Source organism: Bombus huntii, chromosome 3, assembly GCF_024542735.1.
Source record: "Bombus huntii isolate Logan2020A chromosome 3, iyBomHunt1.1, whole genome shotgun sequence".
Lineage (NCBI taxonomy): Eukaryota > Metazoa > Arthropoda > Insecta > Hymenoptera > Apidae > Bombus > Bombus huntii.
Genome location: NC_066240.1, coordinates 2,422,173 through 2,445,323, shown reverse-complemented (window position 1 = coordinate 2,445,323; position 23,151 = coordinate 2,422,173). Strand labels below are relative to the sequence as shown.

General features: G+C 33.1%; 3 protein-coding genes, 1 long non-coding RNA gene and 1 pseudogene across 16 annotated transcripts in view; 3 read left to right on the top strand and 2 right to left on the bottom strand.

The window, feature by feature from the left end:
- The first annotated feature begins 467 nt into the window (after window positions 1-467).
- Window positions 468-5,504, top strand: LOC126863360 (mitochondrial Rho GTPase). 10 transcript variants are annotated; one of them, XM_050613432.1, is made up of 14 exons: window positions 468-1,173; window positions 1,267-1,472; window positions 1,547-1,597; window positions 1,680-1,781; window positions 1,860-1,901; window positions 1,989-2,154; window positions 2,215-2,335; window positions 2,414-2,606; window positions 2,678-2,956; window positions 3,035-3,247; window positions 3,320-3,528; window positions 3,781-3,819; window positions 4,011-4,082; window positions 4,458-5,504. In XM_050613432.1, exons 1-14 carry the CDS (start codon window positions 975-977, stop codon window positions 4,582-4,584), a joined length of 2,019 nt encoding a protein of 672 aa, XP_050469389.1. In that variant the 5' UTR covers window positions 468-974; the 3' UTR covers window positions 4,585-5,504. The 10 variants fall into 10 exon arrangements, with proteins under 10 accessions (XP_050469389.1, XP_050469398.1, XP_050469396.1 ...); XM_050613434.1 differs by having other exon boundaries at window positions 469-1,173; window positions 2,678-2,944; XM_050613433.1 differs by having other exon boundaries at window positions 470-1,173; window positions 3,332-3,528.
- LOC126863384 (uncharacterized) lies at window positions 4,814-10,377 on the bottom strand (annotated as a pseudogene).
- On the bottom strand, window positions 5,377-6,385 carry LOC126863381 (coiled-coil-helix-coiled-coil-helix domain-containing protein 10, mitochondrial). Its single transcript, XM_050613480.1, has 3 exons — window positions 6,218-6,385; window positions 5,658-6,034; window positions 5,377-5,570 (listed from the first exon to the last, which is right to left on the bottom strand). The coding sequence occupies exons 1-3, from the start codon at window positions 6,256-6,258 to the stop codon at window positions 5,560-5,562; spliced, it is 429 nt and encodes a 142-aa protein (XP_050469437.1). The 5' UTR covers window positions 6,259-6,385; the 3' UTR covers window positions 5,377-5,559.
- On the top strand, window positions 6,428-8,417 carry LOC126863388 (uncharacterized). Its single transcript, XR_007688837.1, has 2 exons — window positions 6,428-6,500; window positions 8,321-8,417. It is a non-coding gene; the product is annotated as an uncharacterized LOC126863388 (long non-coding RNA).
- LOC126863359 (transducin beta-like protein 2) overlaps window positions 8,576-23,151 on the top strand; it is a 62,573-nt gene continuing 47,997 nt past the window's right edge. Inside the window, exons 1-3 of one of the 4 annotated variants that reach the window (XR_007688830.1) lie at window positions 8,589-9,013; window positions 12,185-12,618; window positions 12,715-13,883. Coding sequence is in view for 3 of the 4 variants with exons in the window: in XM_050613428.1 (XP_050469385.1) it covers window positions 15,383-15,533 (151 nt within the window). In the remaining variant the exon portion in view is untranslated. Of the gene's footprint in view, window positions 9,014-12,184; window positions 12,619-12,714; window positions 13,884-14,037; window positions 15,534-23,151 lie in introns of those variants that run through there. The other 3 variants (XM_050613429.1, XM_050613428.1, XM_050613430.1) reach the window with 3 other exon arrangements.

Genomic DNA, 23,151 nt, shown 5'->3' with positions numbered 1-23,151 from the left:
ACATAAAAAACAAAAATATATTTTCGTTTTAGATAGTAGCAGCGCAATCAATCGTAATTTTTTTCTTTCATTTCACAATATTGTTTTACTTTTCGTTTTATTACATTGATGCAATAATTTGGTATAATTGACTAACAAATTTTAAAAAATTCAAGATGAAATTTTTCAATCAAGAAAGATATATTTTGACATACAATTTTTTGTCTATTCTCTCTAAAAAATTACAAAATCAAAGAGGCGCACATGTTTTTTTATTTTGTTATTGGTCTATTATAGTTTCAATATTTTATAATGTTTTTCTATTAAGATGGAACTGGAAACATAGATAACATAAAGTGACATAAATTTATGTTTGATATTTGAAAAATGACTTAGAGGTCAATTTTAAACACCAAAATATTTGAACGCTATCGATTTCTACATGGTTCGCGTATAACAAGTATAGTATATAATTTAAATGTGGGCGCTACGAATCCATGAAATTCATTCCACAAATAGATTCATTTTCTGTTCAGCTTGTTTCTTATAGCAATTTATCGAAAACGGGACGATTATTCGAGCCGTTAATTACGATCCAATTGTCCTTTCATTTCTGTTAACCGCTTCTATACATAACGTTTGCACGTGTACATGTTTTATATGTGTATACTGTCATTCGTAGTACTGAACGTAACCTTGAAAAGCCCACCCTCGGAGCATAGGTTCAATCGTAGCGGGTGAAGTACCGCTTTGTTGCTATTTATGCTGAATTAAGAAATCATATTGTTACTTCCAATCGGAAACCGTAATCTTTGATAAAACATATTCATGAAAAATCGAGAAATTATCGAGAAGTGACGTTCGGTTGTTGGTGTAGTAAGGTGCAAGGTTAGGAAAGAGCACGAAAGTTTCATTGGAAAAGCAGAAAAATGTTCTTAAGAATTTAGGCGGTAAATGCCGCTGTTACGTGTCACAATTGTTTTGTTGAAATCAGTATGGTGCAACGCTCAGTCGCGCTTAGGCGCAACGTCAGGATTCTATTAATTGGTGATCGTGGAGTCGGCAAGACTTCTTTGATCTTATCATTAGTCAGTGAAGAATACGCTGAGGATGTGCCCTGTAAAGCGGAAGAAATCACTATCCCAGCTGACGTTACACCGGAACAAGTACCAACGAACATTGTAGATTATTCAGGTATATCAAAAATGTGTTTGTATGTTATTTTCATAAACATTAATTGTCTACTGCATCAATACTATTTCATTCATAACTTTTGATTTATTGTAGCCGCTGAACAAACTGAAGATCAGTTAACTGATGAAATTCAGAAAGCACATGTAATTTGTGTTGTTTATTCTGTGGTCGATGAGGATACTTTAGACAGAGCAGTTACGTATTGGTTACCATTGATTAGACGATGTTTAACAGATCATCGTTGTCCAGTTGTTCTTGTGGGAAATAAGATTGATCTTGTTGACTATTCTACTATCGAGGTTCAGTAAATTAAATGACATTTAGAATGTTTATTTTTCTTTTTTCACCATTAATTTTATTTTTTTGTCTTTAGGCTGTATATTCTATAATGAAGGAATTCACTGAAATAGAAAGTTGTATAGAGGTAAAAGGAAACTATGATTGCAATAGTATATGTTAAATAAGTCATAATAAAAAAATTATAATTCATATTGTATTTGTTCTAGTGTTCCGCCAAAACATTACAGAACGTTTCAGAAACTTTTTATTATGCACAAAAAGCTGTTTTACATCCTACCACACCACTTTATAATTATGATACCCATGAGGTAACACTCATTATAAAGTGTATATGTATAATCTAACTCATTTATGAACAACTTATTAATATAATATTATAAATTTAGCTTACAGAAGAATGTAAAATTGCACTACAAAGAATTTTCAAAGTAAGTGTATATGAATATAATAATATCCTTAGAAAAATACACTCTTTCTGTATATGTTTTACATTCATATCGTATCATTTTGTACAGATATGTGATTTAGACAATGATGGCTTGCTAAATGATATGGAACTAAATACATTTCAACAATGGTGCTTTAATATTCCCTTACAACCACAAGTTTTAGAGGATGTGAAGGCTGTATTATCAAAAAATATTCAGGATGGCATTTGTTCTGGATGTGTTACTCTGAAAGGTATTTTGCATATTGTATTTTCTAACAATCAGCATAGAAATACATTTTTGTCATTTATAGGTTTTATGTATCTTCAGTGTTTATTTATACAAAGAGGAAGAAATGAGACTACTTGGGCTGTGTTAAGAAAATTCGGTTATGATAATGAGTTACAGATGTCTAAAGAATACATATATCCACTGTTAGTACATAATTAATTAATAATATTATAAATGCTTATTTCACTTATTATTATAATTATTTTTGATATGTTATACAGATTAAAAGTTCCTGTTGGATGTACGACTGAATTATCACATAAAGGACAGGAATTTTTAACATTGTTATTTCTACAACATGATCGAGATCGCGATGGTGCTCTTTCTCCATCGGAAATGGAATCGTTATTTTCACGATGCCTAATGCCACCTTGGGGAGATGAATATAAATATACTGTACCTACTAATGAAAAAGTATGCTCTTTTTTTCATTGTTATCATCTTATAATATCTTTTACTTACTTCACCATTGCTTTTCGTAATAGGGATGGATTACACTTCAAGGGTATATGTGTCAATGGGCGCTATTGACTCTTACAAATGTGCGAAAAGCATTAGAATATATGGCATATCTAGGTTATAACATGTATAATAATGAATGTCAGACAAATGCGATTCTAGTTACTCGTGAAAAAAAGTTAGATTTGGCAAAAAAGCAATCTAGCAGAAATGTCTATAGTTGTCATGTAATTGGCCCAAAAAGTAGTGGAAAGACAACATTATGTAGAACGTTTATTGACCCTAAACTTGAGGTATACGTGCTTGTTCGTACACATATATTGGTATACGTATCTTATAATATACGTTTAACGATATCTATGTAACGCCTGACATGATTGCAGAAATTGACCAATGAAATGGTACCGCCAAGTTCACATGTTACTGTAAATACAGTACATGTGTATGGTCAGGAAAAGACAATAATTCTGCGAGATATAAACATACTAAATGTTCAGGATGCTTTAACTCCAGCACAAATTCAGTGTGATGTGGCAGCTCTTGTTTACGATGCTAGTAATCCTAAATCGTTTGAATATATTGCACGGATTTACATTGTAAGCATTTCTTTCGTGCTGTTCTATAAAGACATTAGAATTGTTTTTCCTGATATTTGCAATTAAATTCAGCATCTTTTCCAGAAATATTTTGCAGATAGTAAGATCCCTGTTCTCATAATAGCAAATAAGAGTGATCTGTCTGAAGTAAAGCAAGATTACTTGCTACAGCCAATAAGTTTTTGCAATAAGTACAAACTGATGCCACCGCAACCATACAGCATCTCCCGTACAGTACGACGTGAAATCTTCGTTAAACTAGCGACAATGGCAGCTTTCCCGTAAGTTCAATTTTTTAAAACATCAATTATTAAGTAGAAATATTTTGTATAATAAACGCTCCTAAAATGTTGTTGTTTTAAAAAATAATTTTATTTCGTCGTAAAGAAAATATCGTAAAACTGTGACGTATTTGTTTGATACTATTCGATATCTTTTATTCAGTATACCTTACCATTTTTAAGAAAGTGTATTTTAGTATATCCTTTAAACTGAATTATTATTAAACACTAACAAAAAGATTTCATGTTTAGCCGCTTTCAAGGAGCATGGGTATTATTTTACAGAGACAGGTTGGTCTGAATTTTTGCAACACCGTAAGCATTGTAAGCTTGAGCAAATCGTGAATCACATTTCTTTTTTCATTTATATGTCATTGCACGTATACACAAACATATATTCTTCAAATGTGCTAGGCGATTTGCTCACATTAAAGGGTGTCGCATGTTTAAGACTATCATAACAAGGTCTTAAATCTTTTCAGTCCTTTGAGGCGAATGGTCCACATGTTGCTTGTCAAACCCTCACCCACTCAGTGGTGGAGTTCTTTTACAAGGTTTTTGTTTGTATTATAAGTTTCTGTTAATTTCACGGAGTGCTCACGACTTACAATACAAATATGATATCGATATTCTTTTGCATGAGCATGAGACATGATTGATCTTTATATCTTGTTTTGATTGTTTACATTATACACATATCTACAAATTCAAACTTATTTTTTTTAATTATGTGTCAAATTGTGATAAAATTCAAATGTAAAAAACTAGCAGTTTTATTGTAGGATAGTATGTTATGTTTACATTGTGAACTAATGTATATATACAAACATTTTATATTGTGAAATAATGCATATATATGAATTTTTTCATACTGGAGAATTCATAGAATTTTAAGTGATTATTATGATAAATAATTCTTGATTTTTCAGACATATAAATCAATTTGGATTATTACAAGGGGATTCGATGGTCTGGTGGAAAGCTGGTCTTGGAATTGCGGTTGCTACCGTCGCAGGTTTTGTGGTGATGCGTGTCTTAAATACAGAGAAAAGATAGTCTACCATATTCCTTTTCTTGCACATTTAACTGCCTCTTTTGGTCGAGTATAAAGCCGTCTTTGAGAAACGCGTTAAGTTAATAAACAATGTTCTTAAATCATTAATTTCTTATATGTCCTTGATTACTTCATTACGAGGATCAGAGCTTCTTATTTATAATGTTATTCTCTTTAATGTATCATTTCATCTGATCAATTAATTTTGTTGTTTGTATACATTCTGACATTTCATCCATGTATCATGATAAGCTTTGCATGTATCCAGACCTTCACTTCTTGAAGCGCATTCGAAGAATTCTCGTATTTCGGAAATACATAATTCTTGTGTGTTTGTAGAATTATTGTTAAGAACGGCTTTAGCAGGAGATTCATGTCCTACATTGCTAGCAAGTGCGCTTTCGATTGCTTGACCCTTGTATGAATCATTAATTTAATTTGAAGTGATTAATTATTAATTTCTAAAGGAAAAAAGCAAGCAATAATATTAGTACTTACCATAACAGGGCCAGCTGCAACTTCAGCTGCTGTACTAGCAGCAGATTGAAAAGCAAAGGATTGATTATTGTTATTTGTCCATAATTGGGATGATGAAGCTTTTGCCTTAAATCTATATATATATATAATTTAAATTACAAAAATCTAAAGAAAATTATTTTCTAATATAATTGTGTTATATGTACATCATGTAAAAATTAATGTTTTATTTTACATTTTTTGTCTTATCTTTAAAATTATTACTTTATCACATATATATACAGAAAAAGGTTCAATCAAAATGAATAACAATCATATAAACAGGAATCAAATTTATTTTAATTTATTTCACTTGCATACATGTATACATTTTAACCAATTTATATAAGCAGCGATTAAAATAATTCTAGTTCATGGTAAATACAGAACCCAAATTTTTATGAGATCTACTAAATTCATTAATATTGCCTATCTTCCTGCTATTACCTTGAATGCCTTGTTTAAATTAAATCTGAAATTAAAAAACAAATTTAATAGTGGACAATTGGCTCACGCTATATTATGAAACATATATAGAAAAATATTATTTAAAACTTACTGTTAGATGCCTTGCACTGACGAAGAGCCTCATTAAAGCCTTCGCACAATGAAAGATCTGATTGATTTTGGGCACATTCTAAGAATTGTTTAACTTCCCAAGCGCAAGCACCACCAGCAGGTGCAGAAACCGGTGCACTTTGTACTGCAGCAGGTGCTACACCTACTGGTGCAGCAGCGGCCTCACTGGAACCTCCACTGAAGAGGCCAGTCACTGCGTGTCCAATAGTATGACCGACAGCAGAACCAATTGCCACACCTCCAGCAGTAGCAGCCATTTGTCCCATGAGGGATGGCTGTTGAGGTTGAGCTACCATTGGTGTTGATGCAGGAGGATGTGCTGGAGCGGTTGCAACTGGAGCTGAGGCTCGTCTAACCCTAAATTATAAATAAAATTGCTTTTATTGTATGGTTGCACATGCTTACGAAAGTAATTCAAGAACCACGTAACTTCATTATGATAAACGTGATTCCGTTACATTCGACGAATTATTAAACATTCAAAGACAGTTTATGAAAAATTACACGTACGAATATGATTAAAAAAGGAAAAATACTCACGTCCTCGGAGGAGGATTTGCTGCTCGTCCACGTCGTGGCATGTTTTTGCGTTTTTGCACACTAAATTTCGTATAACACAATACACGTTCGTACTCTTAAGAGCTTAATCTGATACTGCAATGAAATCTTTAATGATTTTACGTTACGCAAGTTAGTGAAACTGCGCAGGCTTAAATGTAGCTATCGAGCTTTCCAGAAATAAAACAGGAAGTACACTATCAGAAATGTAGCGAACTTCAGTTCATTTCGAAATTAACAAGAAATGTATAATAAATCCTAAATGGTAAATTCGAATAACATTTTAATAAAACATTTGATATATTTTATATATTTTTATATTAATTATACACAAACATTGTATTATATATTACAAGCTAATATTTTACAATATAATATTCAAACCATGATGTTGGCTATAATGTTTAATATATATAGTTATTGAATAGACCATATTCATAGGATTCACATATATACACATACATATGATTTAAAAATTGAATATTAATTAAAGAAATATTAATCTTGTATTGTAAAATGTAAAAATGTCTTATTTTTTAAAATACTTTTACTTAAAAATAAAAGACTAACGAATCTCCATGCAAGTATATTACAACTTCATGAAGTACTATTGCATGATTTTATGTAAAATGTCCTACTTATAGCTTTTTTATAAAATGAATATACATATAAGTATATATAACTATGTTTATCACTGAAATATATGCAGTAAAATGAATTAGTAATTACTAATAGAATATCTATTTCTCCAAATTGCCTATTTCCGGAGTTATGTAAATCAAATATGTATTATATAATTCGGACGATGGATGTTTTTCTCAAATACGAGACTGACCTCTTTTGCTGTACTGGTGAAATTGGAGACGGCGAAGCTCGACCTCGTCTTTCATTTCTCTGGATAGTTTTTCTTCTACCATACATAATTTTGCTTTTTAATTTATTCGAAATATATTATTTTTAAATAGACTAAATCAAACGATAAAAATGATTAAATCATCTTGATATAATTAGTTTTTAATAGTATATTAGAAATCAGTCATCATTGTTTCTAATTACATTCTGAAGTATGCAGAAAATTATATATATTATTACGTATAAATAGTAATTTAATGATTTATAATTGCAAAACTTACTGAGTGTATACGTATTTTCTTTCATTTGTTTGCTCATTTCAATCCTTTGAAATTGCTTGACAAAGCAATCGTATTCTACAAGAATTCTGCTAGAGTGCGCCATAATCTCGATTGTCGCAATCTATACAAAAAATCAAAAATGTAGCAAAACAATAAACAGTAATTTGTATTCTTTGTAAAATACTAAACCAACAAAGAGTACAAATGAGATTCAATAAGTAACTGTTAAACAACGAGACTTAAAGGTTAATTGAATGTGCGTTTCGTGTCTTGAATACAAATTTAAAATCATAGTAATCTTCTTAATTATTTTTCCTAATTTATTAGGTCATTGTTAATTCTTTTAGTGATTTTCTATTGTATTCAAATTTTGTATTCAAATCTTTTTACTTAATTCTTAAATGACTTAGATGTTTATAGTATTTACAGAAATTAATTCTTGTGTATATTATCGTTATTGCATTATCAGATAATTTAATTTGTTTTTAGTTTTCAAAAATTTTATTCCCCGCTAATATTTAGAACAAAAATATTATTACAACAAGTATGTATGTATGTCAATATTTGCGCAATTGCAACGTAAGTAACTATACATATATCCTAATACACATTTACGTATGTTAGAGAAATTTGTAAGATTATATTTAGAAACATCTATTTAACACAAAATAACTATTGTGTGTGGACACAAATTCAATTCCAATAAAAAACAAAGATAAACGAAGAAAATTTTCCCAAAACTGAAATGACAATAAATTCATTTCGTTTCTTAATTTTTAATTTTTGATCGCCATTAATATAAACGGTTTACATTATCAAAAGATGTAATACTATATTTACAATAATATTTAATATTTGCAAATATATTTAATATCAAATATTTTATTCAAAACTCAAAACATTTAAAACTGTGTTTGTTATTAAGAACATCAATTTTGTCAATAATTTTTAGGAGTGCTGGTACGTATTCCGAACAAAGCTAGCAGATCTTATCGCTATGCAAACAAGAAAGAATGAAAATGACTCAGTAAAAATATCATAGAAAGAAACTAAGTTAGTATAAACGTGGGAAAGGAGTTTCGAACGGAGCGCGATGATCTTGGCCAGTTTCTGCGTCTGTGGTACAGTGTTATCGGGTTGTTATCGTCGTGCAACACGTGTCAATATAGGCGCGCGTTGGCTGCAACTGTTGAGTGCATTCACCGACCATGCGCACATCAGCTGAACGAAACTCTTCATAAACCGGCGGGAACACGTTGCACATGACTCAGTGTACACGATGCCACGAGTTGGCCGCGATAGATTACGCACCACGTATATACGCCCTTCCCTTTTTTCAGTTTTCTGCGGTGCTACTACGACCGTTTTTGTCATCGCGTTTTCTTGACACATAGATCTCACGCATGTGACCTTTCCTGTTTGTTTGCGGTACGATATCCGGCTCAGTGTTCAGACAAAGAAGCGCGACCGATGCCTCAATTCAACAACATTCTCCCCCACCGAGGCAAACGACCGTTTTTGATAAAAAGACTGAAGGAACGAATAAAAGAAACGGCGTAAAATATTTTCCAGGAAGGAATGACCATCTGTTTTGTCATAGAAGATTCACAAAAGATTAAGGAGGATTGTCTATCAGGCAAGCGTGGTGAGTAATTGTTATTGTTTTGGTTGTTGTGAAACACGTGCGTGACGAAAAGTGTCAAAGTAGTCCCAAACAAAATGTCATGTCATAGCCATAGCGACAATCTTCCTGTACAGTAGTTCACCGTTTGGTCAAATATAGCGGAGGACGCGATAGTTATAGATATAGATAGTAATAGAGGTTCACTAGCTCCACCTGTTTTTATTGGTTCTAATAATAGAAGTTAACGTTTAGAAAAGTTAAATCGACATGCCTGTGCGTTTAGTTAAGTCACCCTCTGCATCTCGTATTCTGAACACAAACAAACGGCTCTATACATATATGTTTATGCTACAAGAATACGCGTTCGTGTATGCTGTTCGATTAAAGATGAAACAATAAAAGCTCAGCTATGAAATCATATATTTGAGATTGAACATTAACTTCTTCAACGAATTACAGATAAACGGAATTCTATTGTATATGACTAAATTATATCTTAAAATTTACTTAGAGAAAGCTGACGTAATATCTGTTGGTGACGATGAAATATCAAGCTGGTCTAATGCGACAGCGATAACGAGAGAGACTGGTGACAAACATTAGCTTCGTGATTCGCAATTTGCGCGATGAAAAAGAGAGAGAGAGAGAAGAAAAGAACGAAGTTAAATAAAGAGTCGATGAGAAGAAAATGGGCGCCGCGCCGCGCCGCGTCGTATCTGATTCGTTCGAGGGATATCGAATTTAAATCGCACACGTCAAACGACGTGTTTGGATCACGCGTGCCGGTCGTTCGATGTTGATAGACGGAATTATAGTTGCCTATGGAAACGTTTCCAGTTGCCTATATTTTTTACTGGAGACTTTTGTTTCCTTTGTTACTGTCTATACTTTTTGTTTTTATTTCTTCGAAATTTGTTTGACGCAGCATCGCCCTTGCGTCGCAACGGACCAAAATTATTCTTCCCGGTAACGCATACGCGTGGCAATCCCGTCGCGGAATTGCGCACTTCTTTCATGGCGTTGTGCCAATTTCAAAGTTCAGGTACTAGAGATCATGGCGTGCATACAGGGTGTTACTTTATTACTAATAATTAGTTTGTACATATGTTAGTTTATTAGAAGAGTGATACAATTACGAAAAGTATATTTTTTCAGGAAATCGGTTTGAAATAGAAAGTATAGACGTATAAATTCGGCTATTTATCGATGGAAATATTTTTCTTTTTTATAATTTAAGCTTTTATTTACTTGGCAGTCTTTAAATCTTGGAAATCTTTAATAAATCAAACAAGTAACAAATTTCTAATAAATATGTAGGTATTATTCTATTTTGCATTGTGATATTACCCTTCCGACGATGTAACTAGCAAAAACAAGAACATATGACTTACTTGATCTTTATGATTGCCAATTATCTAGATTTATGCATTTTTCTCATTCCTAAGATAATAGAGTACAAATTAATTATTAGGAATAATAATTGAGTCACTTACATAAGAACGAAATGAAATGACAGCTTTTATAAGAAAAGTGGGTCAAACAGGTCACACATTTGTACGCACCTTCTTCCATTTCCTTCAACAATTAAATTTATCACTACAGAAATGAGTCTAGTCTCAATGATAAAAAAAATGCGTATGTTACGAAGCTTCAAAGCGAACTATAAACATTTCGTTTGAAATTCTTCTACTTTTCACCTGACCTTTGCACATTTTCTCAGAACACTGATGACTTAAATCAGATACGTCATCTTAAGAACATTTAGATAACGATCACTGATTATCATTGTCATATATTAAAAACTCGCTGTGTGCTAGATCATTGATACGTAAAAAATTCGACGGTCGATTGACAGTAAAGTGAAAAGTCGAAATATCGAAAAATTTCAGATAAATGATCCATACCGCAGATCAGATAATAGAAGTTTTTAATACAAGCTTCTTTTGAAATAAGACTCCCCTTCATTAGCTAGCGGTTAAATTAAGCGCGTCATTCAATAAAATAATACTATCATTTCCCGATTGCTATTTTCTAAGCCATGCTGACGATCATGTTGGAGCAGGCAATTCATTCAACTACTACGCATAACAGCAAACGAACAGGAAAATATTACGTTACGTATCGATCAAGCACGGAATTCCATTTTCCAAGTGATGTTCGCGTGAAAATTCATTCGAAGTGCAAATACATGCATAACAGGAAAATCCACCGAGTCAGCGAAAGCATAATAACTTGGACGAAGATATCTGCATTTAAAATCCTCGCGTTCGATTCACAGAAAGATGCATTTCATTTTTATTTCATATTCGAAGTAACTCTGGAACACGTTTCTACTTCGAAACGAATATTAATTAACTTCGGTACATTGGAACTGATATCCTTAAATAGAAACGCGTAGAAACTGCTGGTAGTGATTTCGTTATGTAATTTTAGCGTCTATACAGCTAAAGATCCATATACACCGAATTTATCTCAGGAACAAGCGTCAACATGGATAATATACCTTACGCGCGGGACGCGCATGTGACGAACGTTATCGGTGCTAATAAGAAGCGTACCTAACCTAATACACAGATCGCAATTATTTCATCGATGCGCAACGTATATTCAAAATTTGTCGATTCCTCCAACGAACTCGCTGTGTTTTTAATAAAAACAGAAACAGATGATAGCTACGAATCTATTAATCATTTCTAACCTGTTTCCTGTTTCAATGGTGTACATATTTTGGTTATTTTTATCAACGTTTATTTTGCTAGACTGCCTTTGATGGATAAAAATGATTTATTATTAACGGATTTGATAAAATATTGATCTCATGCAATTTTTATCGATCGAGAAACATTTATCCTTGATCTTTAATTTTAATCGATCCATGCTTCCAAATCATATTTGACCTTTCCGCTGATCCTTAGATAAACATGTTATCAAACACTTCGTTGTCTTTACAAAGTACGTAACATGACTAACCAAGGAAGTAATCCAACGGACATTCCGTAGCAGCATCGATCTTGCGGTACCCATTTGTAGCAGGAAAATGTTTGTATTTTGTCCCTCAATTCCTCTGATACACGTGCTTTTTCCTTTTCGCTCGATAAGCGTATTGCACCAGAAATAGTTCGTTATGTTCCATTGTTAGCTCCAATTTTCCTTAATTAATCGGAGTTTATTCGAGTCAACCAAATTCTTTAGGGCAAACGACTTTTAAACTCGAGTGAGGGTTCGTTGGCCCGAACCCAGGGACCCAACAAAATATGTATTCGTGAAGTGAGAAACAAGAAGCTGCAGAATCGACGCGGGAAACGAAGTCAAGGAAGTGGCGTAGATACAGCGCGTGCGCGAGAAAAATTTCAACCGATTCGAGTTTATACCACTCTTCACTTATCAAACGAGCAACAAAACATTCATTGATTATTGCGCAGCAGTTCAATATCAAAGGTTCTAAAAGAATAAAAATGTGGAATCGTTGTTAAGACCTGAATCTTGAAACGCATTAACGCATTGAATTTTTTTCAAATTTGACATGCATTTGATAAAATATAACAAGAAATAGGATAGGAACTTTACATACGTGACGATTCCTACATCATACAGAACCTTTTTTAATTCCAGAAAAGTACAGAGAAGTAAGTAAACTAAAGTAATTTAAATTTTATCTCCTTCTTGAAAATGCAACGTTTCTTAGAAAATCTATAAACACGTATTTTTCTTGTTATTTTCAGTATCGTTGTTATTTTCTTAAATATACAAATAGATTGATAAAAATGAACACCTTGTATATGATTGGAGGTTCTGTTTATACATGAAGCATGATGGCGAGGCTTGCACGTGAGAGAGTCAAATCGAGGACGAAGACGATTGAAATGAGGAAAAGTAACGGGGCGAATAACGGGTTGAATTTAACGCATCTTGCCGTTACGAGCACATTTGTAAGCCTAGTTGTTAGGTTATAGTGGATCATGTAACTTCACGATCGAATGCATATTAATAATGCACACTTGTCTCAGTGTTCACATCTATTACCGGTTTGCAGACGGACAGACGATTTACATGAGATCGTAAACAAGATAGATATCGATTTGTTCTACAATATTTTCATTTTTGTTCGGCGAATTTTTAGTGGCCTTGCTTTCGATAAACAAGCTTGACGCTATCTTTCCTTGGTATCGTTAGCGATGACGTTGTACGTCTTCTCTAGAATCTTAAATATGTCTACGCCAGAGAAAACGAAATAGTCATTGAGTTTCCAAGAACACTGTTACTTTATTCCAAGAAATTTGTGACACTACAATCTGTATGAACGAGTTGATGTAATAGAATTTCCGGAATCCCGTTACCCATCGCATTTAAGATAAGATACATTTTTATTGTGACCTTTGATTATTTTCTTAAAAGAAGAAAGAGAGCTGAACTCGGAACTTAATCTACAACATTGTTCCTAAATGTAATCTGAAGGAGTGAAAACAATATTAATAAACGAGAACATTAGCAAAAATTGAAATATTCACGTTTGTTACGAATATCTTCTTGCAACATTATACCTTTTGTTGTTTTACTAAAATATAAAAATGGATAAAATTTTTGTTCCCTCTTTTTGATGTATATCAATTACATACCAATGTTAATAAGTGCTTATGCTTTAATGTTTTCTCTGTTTATGATAATGTGACGATTAAAACTTTTAAATAGAATTATAAATTATTACAATCTCAATATTAAAAGATTTACACATATAGCCAGAAGTCATATTGATCAATTACATAAGTTAGAAAATAAAACAAAATTATGTCACAAACACCATCTTTTTTAATCTTCCTTGAAATTTATTGTTATCTATAATATTTCCTTGTGATAAGTGAATGTGTGGAAATAAACCATTTGTTTCTTGAAACTGGAGGTTAATTATATTTCCTGGGTAATGCAATTGAGAAATTTGAGAAAAGTGAAGTTATCAAAAATTAATTTGTTTTCGGATTTCATATATCATTGATATAATGAATCGTATCGACCACTCGAATGTTAATCGCCGGAGCGCGGTTCCTTACTCGCCAGACATCGAAGTATTCGATCGCGCAAGTGCAACTTCCGTTTCGGTGGGAGAACACAACTACCTTTGTGGGGGTTTGAAATGGTGGGGAATCTTCGAAGAGAGCGAGTTAAACGCGAGGCAGCTAGGTTACCATCGCGTATATACCGGCACTATTGACATGTTCCGGCAAACACGCGCTTCGAGCTCTTACGAGCATTACGTTCACTGATCAAACTCCTAACGTGTCTCCTTCGCGATGATTCCGTCTGATTTACGAGTGTACCGCCAGAGCATGCGATCACCTAAATGGCTTACATAAGTTGCGCGGTAACATTAATTACTTTGGGTAAACTGCATGCACATCTTATTCAATAACGTCGTGAGTATTACTTCAAGAAATTCAAATTGGTGACAACCTATTAAAACTGCGTAAACACAAATCGCGAAAGACACTTTCACGGAAGTTTCGGCACTCTTTCGTTTCTTCTTACGAATACGAAATAGAGTAGCCGGTACTTGGGTCACTCGATTGCCAGTTACGTGTTCTATTCCCATTTTAAATCGATGACATAAACCGCGGCCAGTGTTGGGTAATTATTAAACATTAAGTTCACCAAGCGATAATTCTTATAAAAGCAATATTGACAAGAACGAAATTTAAATGATACAATGTGTCACACATAAAATACGAGCTTGGTGAGGAACGTGACGGTGACCTAGAAACGATTTGAAGTGGTAACTTTGTCATCTAAGTAGACAAATCTCGCAACGGTGCCAAGAAAAAAGATCGAAGTGGGGGATCAAGGAATGCGAACGTTATTCTTTCAAGTTGCTGTGTGTCTCTACGAGTCATGTTCGACCTACGATTATAAAATTTGCACTACGAAACAAGATCTTTCTAAGCTGTTGTGGATGTAGAAAATCATTTTTTGTTTCATTTCAACGAATTTTATTCGCCTATAATATATACTTTATACGGAAAATACAAAAGAAAACCGCGTAAAAATAAGATGCAAAGATGATCGATGTCGATAATAAGAAATAGAAACTGTTGGAAATATCTGGTGAAGTTTCGTTTCTACGATTCCTCTGGTTCGTGGATAAAGACGTGCCAATGATCGAGCTCGAGCATTCCATCTATAAAGCGAGTAGTTCAGGTTTGCCGTGGAGTTGACGCACTGGCCGCGATCGTTGCATGATACCTCATGTTTTTTGGAACACGCGGTTCGTGTGTGTGTTCCAGTCTCGCGTCCGTGCTTGTATTTTACGTTGATTTTTAACGGACCTATATTGAATCAAGCGTGCGTCGAAAGTGCGGTGAAATAAAAAACAAAGTGCTGTGGCTTAATTAAACGGTGAAGATGGAGGATACAGAAGGGAAAATCACGCCGAGAATCAGCATGTCCGTGATCGTGCTCGTGAGCACGCTGTTTCTTGGCGGTGTGCTGTTTGTAATCGGTTACATTGTTAGCCGGTTGTCACGGTCCAATAAACCTTCGGATTCAATAAAAAGTAAGCATTGCCATAAAGAAATTTTACTAGTAATATTTCCCCTACGACTCCTCGCCGAAAAAAACCACGCTTGCGTGTTCGCGAACCACTCACGCCGTCAAGTACGATTCTCTTTTCTTTTCGCGTTTTCACTTGCAGACCGCGATAAAAAAGAAATTTCACAAGACGAAGCAAAACGATGAATAAACATATTACATAGTTGGACGAGTTACACGTCTAACGTCAGCATGTCTAAATTCCATAAACAAGAAACAACAAAGTTTTCTGCACTTTGTTTTATCTATAATTTCACGAGAACTTACATTGATAATCGTCTTTTTCTATACTCACGCTACATTTCTAACAATTTTAATTGTCTGTTGTAAACGAATTACATGTTTGGGAACGTTAATTGGCATCACGTGTGGAATTCAGCCGAACGTGCATTTTTTATGCTTTTGAAGGAAACTCTGCGGTGGAAATGTTAGTTGGAAATAAATTTATCGAAATAAATGAAATGAGACTGAGTGCGATGTAATAGCAGTAACGAAGCGCGTCGCGCACACGCTTTGCAACACTATTCGATTCGTCCCCATGTTAATACGCGAAGAATTGGCGGGAAATTACTCTTTTGCTATGAATGGAGTTTCATCGACTATTTGTTATCTATAATTTGTTACAGTACAAATGATTTTTGTGTGAACGCGCTAATGTATTGGCGAGAATATTATACCTACAGGAATTTTTCGTTACTTCATTTTAGATGTTTCATTGTAATTATCGCTACCATCTATTTCAGTTATCGCGCACATATTAGATAATACGTTTTAGCCTAGTCTAACAGATATCTAAGTCTTTGTATTGCGTTTGCTAAGCACATGTCTGAACGATAATGAATTATTACAATTAAAAAGATACGCATCGACGGAAGCTGGTAAGATTAAATCGTTTTATTAGGAATGCGTTATTAGGAAAACGCAAGATCTTGATAAACTTCTCAATATTTACTCGCTTGTTGAAATTAAGAATAGCGCATCAGCGGGTGGCGAGTAACTTTTTGCTGCAGAAAAGAAATAGACAGACAAAATGGTGGGGGTAAATCAAAGAAGGGAAGCGCAGCTGCGTCAGCACGCAATACATATTTCGTGCTGGAACATGCTTCTGCATACTCTGCGAACAAAGTGGACCAAACTGCATGCATTATACTGTTTGCATGTTTTCAAGATATTTAAAAGATATTATTTTTTTAGAGGTTAGGTTCGAGTTTCACTGAATTGTATTTCTTTCTTCTATTTATTGATTTTCGTACTATCTATCGTGATATAATCAATTACGTAATCATTAACGATTGTTTCTTTCTACTGTATTAGCACTAGATCTACTTACTAACGACTAAAATACAAAGCTTGTATGAAAGAAATCAAAATGAAAGATGACAAATAAATAATATAAGCAGAAAATTGAGCTCCATCTATATATTTTACAAAAAATTATTAAATTGTTTCAAAATTCAAAATTTTTATGAAAAATTGCGAATCGATTATTTTGACTAGTCTAGTAGTTCTAGTATTAAAATATTTTTATAGTAATTATGATCTTAAAAATATAATGCAACTTTATGAACATCTGATACAATTGTTGTTAAATTCACAATGTAGTAGTTGCGAGGCGTAATTTAACGATATTCGAGTGATTTTGAGAGCGCGATCTTGAAACCTGGTTCGTGCGAGTAAGCGCGTGTACGAAAATCCGCACTTCTCGCGGCACGATTATCAAAGCATGTCGATCACTGAAGCCGGCTATAAGCCAGCGTGTGTCATTCCTTCGAGCCATCGCTGTTATATCTTTGTCGCCATGACAATGAATTTATCGTAGGAAAGAAACAAAACGTGGTACATGCATAGTTTTCTGTGCGTTGTTCGACATCAAGCGTTGAAGAGAGCATTGGGGGGGGGGGGGAGGCAATGGGCACCCTTGCGTATAAATAAACCGACATCGCTCCTGTGTATTTATACGCGCGCCTCGCGTGCGTACACGTGTACTTGCGAGGAGAAACGTTCAGGGCCGTACGGACAAATACGCCCGACGAATGGACAATTGATACTGGCTTGTAGGGATTTTTTTCGAGGACTTTTTATTTATGGCAACCGGAAGCAACTATTAGACACGTTTCTGTCGTTCATCCTTAATTTCTTCATTGCCTCGACTGATACAAAACATTAACGAATTCGGAATTAGATGGATTTTCCGAGGACGTGCTGTATTTTGTTAATCTATTTCCGTAAACGTATTACATGTTTAATTATTATAGAGATTATTGAGGACAAGTAAGCCAGTTAGCTACATAATTATTTAAACAAATTTTTATATGATGGATAGATTTAGTTTTTGAATAATTTTAATTAAATAGTTAATATAAAAAGGTAATTGATATTATTGGAATAATTTTAGGTAATAAAAGTTAGTCGAAATTAAGCGTCCATTACGGATAGTCTCACGTGTTGAAAATTATGATCAAGTTGATATTAAAAACAAGAAATCTCGCGGCACGCGATTTCTGTCCCGTTGTAGCGGGGAATATAAATTTGTCGCAATGCGCTACATTTTCCGGGCCAGTGCGGCAACACACGTCCCTGAAAACTCGCAACACGCGTTGCGAATAGTGCACTGACCGTAGGCAACTACATATTTCTATTTGTCGATCGGTTTTGCTTTCTCCATTGAATAAAATATTATACGCGTAAATATGTAGTTACATATGTATGCATATGCTGCGCGATTAATTCAGCAATATATTTGTCGAAGGAAAAAATTATTTAAATAAATATTACATAGTTTGGACAAGTTGTGTATAATATACTTCCTAGCAGATAGAATTCTTTAATTAAAAACCGAGAATTATATTTCTTGTTAAATATGCATATGTAGTCTAATACTCCTGGAATAATAGTATTCTATATAAGATACTAAATCATGATTTCCCAATATGCTATCAAGTATTGTAAAATACGTAATTGCAAGATTGTCGATTCAAGGATTTTTTCTAAATATAAGCGAATGCTTTATGTAATACACATGTATGTAAGCGTTATAACTCATAATTAAAAATTCTTTGAATTTTTTTTACATGCAAAATATATTACTACATTTTTGTATATTTATCATTTTACGTGGACAGAACAGAAAGTTATTTTTGTTCAAAAATTGGTATCTGTACGTTGAAGATACGAATATATTTGAATAAACATAAATAGAAACTTGCATTTTATCTATTGCGTTATGATACTGGGAGACTTGCAACTGTCGCGATAAAATAGCCATTCTCGCGTAAAATTTACGCATTGCCTCTGTTCCGTGCCATTTAATCGAAATATATCATTTTTGGAAGATCGTTATTTCAGAAATTTTGCTATTAGTTATTTCAAATTTTAGAGAACAGTTAACAGAGAACAGTAGTCGTCATGAATAGAAATGTTAATTCTTACGTAATTTCATACAGTTCAGAAGTCTGGAGTTCGTATTCTTTAATCGATAAATCTTTTCCTTCGCAATGATTAATGTCTCTCTTTTCGAAAACGTATAATATTATCTTCGTTTATCGTCATTTAGAATAGAGATAACGTATCATTACATGTTCTTGCCGACCAGGCAGGGAATTTCATATTGCTTCATACGATCGATATTTTAATTATTACACGCCACGTTAAACGATTCGAAATTTGATTATCGCTTTCGAGTACATATTTTTCATTTCAACTAATTTCACGGTTATTTCACAAACAGATGCTGATTTATACGCATATGCAGAGAAGTGAAACGCTTGAAAATCCTGGCCTTTATGAATTTTTGTTGTTTCCAGAAATTCATAATTATAATTAGATTTATGTATATTCATTTGTCGCAAGAAGATGAAATAAATAATAGTAAATTGGGCTATTATTTAGAAAACTGTCGTCATCTTGGATTTCGATGACTTTTTTAATATGTCGTAGGAATCAACATTTTGAACAACTTTTTCCTTTGCGTGTATCGTCGCTCGGTCTTCCAAGGAAACATACCGAAGCGTCAATCGTCGATCTTGACGAAATTTATATACCATGTAGTTCTTATAAAAATATTTGACACGTATTTCTTTTCTATCGTCAAACGTCCATGTTAAAAGAGATGAAAACCATTGTCAAAGTTGGGGCTGAAAAATTTGTTTCGACGAAACTCAGAAACTACTACAAATAGAATGATTGTGTAAATTGATGAACTTAGTATTTTTTAACGACGAATGAGATCATGTAAATTATTTTGTAAAGAATCCATTTGTCTTAGCAACGTATTAAAAATAGCATATTTCTAATCGTTTTTCCAAGTAAATGTTAACAAATTGTCTTAAATGTTTGTTTACAAACACTATATCTGTATGTACAAACTAAATACAAATTTGAATCTTGGCTTTTCCATTACAAAGAATTTATTATATTTGAAACTTTTTTATGCAAAAAAAGAAGTCGAAAATATAGAATAAAAATTTTTCGTTTGAGACTTTTTTTTCGAGAAAATCGACTTTGAATTTTCGCTCGGTACGCGTGCACTTTATCGCGTCTCGTTATACCGGATCTCACTGTAGATCGTTGTCTCGATGGAAAAATTAAAAAAAAAAAAATTTTTTTATTCTATATTTTCGACTTCTTTTTTCGCGTAGAATCACCCCCTTTCCGCTTGTACCACCAGTTACCAACCACCCTGTATATGCTAAACAATGAAAAGAACTGATTTGGTCGTCAGACACTCATTCGTGTTTAAATAATGAGTGCTATAGAAACGATTAATGTCAATTGTACATTATAGTTTTCATAATAATGGTCGCCCTCGAAGAAGCGATTAAAGCATAAATGTATTTTATACAACACACGTTTTATTGTTAGAGCAACTATATTATGATAGTTGGAACGGTTCATTGGAAATTTGTAAAACAAAATTTCATGAAATTTTCTAATTCCTTTGACCAGTTATCTATGTAGTCACGTCGGTACCATGCATATTTAAACATTTGTTCATATCTAAGACAGGATAATTGATGACGCATCAACGATTGCAACTTTATTATATTATTCCGATGATATAAATTAATATTGAGATTTAAATTAATTGTCAAGTCTGAAAGTCAAGTCTAAAATATGGAATCCATAAGTATGGAATGGTTGTACAAGTTCTGTTGTACTTTTTGGTATTTCTAAAAATTTTAATGTTTTTCTTTCCGGAATTGTATTCTTTATCAATTCTTCATCATATCCGCACGTTTTAGGAAGAGGTACACTTCCAAGCTGAGTCCTTAAAAGTTCTTTATTTAATTTCTCTGATATAGATACTGCAACGATGACATTGAGGGCTTTAAATATTGTTTACTGCACACGCACTCTTTACTATCAGCATTATAATTTGCAATACAAATGACAATTTTCTATCAGCTGATATCGTCGGTTGATTTGTATAGCTGTGAATAATTACCGATGTTGATATTTTAGAGAAATACTGCTATCTTGAAAATCATATCGAATAATTAATTATAATCAATTGTTTTGTTAGAATTCGTCTAAGAACAAGAACGAGTGTATGATAAATAATAATAAAATTAGCTGTTTTCAGAACTATCACATATTTACCCTAAAAATAACTGTAAATATTCAAGAAAATTTGTTAACATTTACCTGGAAAAACTATTAAAATTACGCTATTTTTTAATATAGTATTTTATAAAATAATAACAAATAATAAACAAATAGATTCTTTTACAAAATAATTTACATCATCTAATTTGTTATTGAAAAACATTAATTTCATCAATTTATACAATCAACTCTATCAGTAGTAATTTTCAAGAAATTCGTCGAAACAGATTTTCCAGCCCAGACTTTGGGGTTAGTTCTCAATATGCATGATTGCCGATAAAAAAGAAACGGATCAAATATTTTTCTGACAGCTACGTCATATATAAATTTCATTAAGATCGTTGGTAGACGTTGCGATATGATGATCTGTTGTTAATTTCCGAGATATGTGCAAGTATCACACGGTGAATTCTACGTATAATTGCGCATCCGTGGCAGCGTATACGTTAGTTTGGTAGCCTGCCGCTTCACCACAGTGGTAACAAGATAAAATGACGAAAGATAAAAATTAGATTTATGTTAGGCATAATTTTACCTATTCGCCGCTGTGGCGAGGCAATCGGCAACGAATACTAACGCATATACTGCCATTGACGCACAATTGTAGACAGAATTCTCTGTAGTTGTACCCACAGTTTTGGGAATATGTTGGAAACTAAGGCCGAGCCGCGGTTACACGTGCTGAAACTTTTCTTTCGTAGATAATATCCAAACTACTTAAAATTCCCTTTACGATATCTCCAGCTTTTGCAAAACCGAGGGAAAAATCGAGTAAATATGTATTCCACGATAACGCTACTGACGACTAACTCAGCTTTAATCTAGTCATCGGTTAATCGATCGGGAATTTTATCATCGATACCTTTGATTATATCAAATTCATTCACTAGAGCACATATTCTTCATTTCCAAATGCTATACCTATCGCCATCAAAAGGTTTTATATTTCTCTTCACTTTTAAAGCTTCCATTGTCTTTTGCATTAAAGTGCTTTACAAAATATACAGGGTGGTTGGTAACTGGTGGTACAAGCGGAAAGGGGATGATTCTACGCGAAAAAAGAAATCGAAAATATAGAATAAAATATTTTTTTTTTTTTAATTTTTCCATCGAGACAACGATCTACAGTGAGATCCGGTATAACGGGACGCGATAAAGTGCACGCGTACCGAGCGAAAATTCAAAGTCGATTTTCTCAAAAACAAAGCCTCGAACGAAAAATTTTTATTCTATATTTTCGACTTCTTTTTTCGCGTAGAATCATCCCCTTTCCGCTTGTACCAACAGTTACCAACCACCCTGTATAATTATTACAGTTTAATCACGCGAAATTATTACAGAAAGGAATACAGAGTTATATCTTATATACCTTATATATATTATAGTCGCCCTTTACATGTCATTTGAACCTTTCAGATATCTTAGTACCCATTTTAAATTTTGCCAAAGTTCTTTGTTACTTGTATTCATATATCTGCTTTAAATATTTACTGCTGTACTTAAATCAAGTGGTGTGCATATCGTTATATATGTTAATAATAATATATGTACTAACAGAAGAGATATACTAACAGCTCTACTATCGTGCATATTAAATTTCTCCAAAGCTGTCTTTATGTAAGCACTTTGATCTAAAGTAATTTTCTTGTTACTGTTTACAACCTTTAAATAAAAGAAAAAAATTAAAAGAAAAAATATAATGCCTTTCAAATCTGTCGTGCTAAATTTATTCACTAAATAACTTTTACGATTATTCATTGTTCCACTGTTGACTTTAGCAATCACAAAATCCTCTACGTAAAGTACTGCATATAATATTTCTAGATATATTTGCTTTATCAGTTAATGTAGATACAACGATCAACAGATGAATTTCGAAAATCTTTTTCTATAAAGCTTCTTCAAATATTTCAAACTAATACCTTATTGCCAGTTTTAGACCATAAAAGAAAAGATCGAGCACACACGAGATCATATTG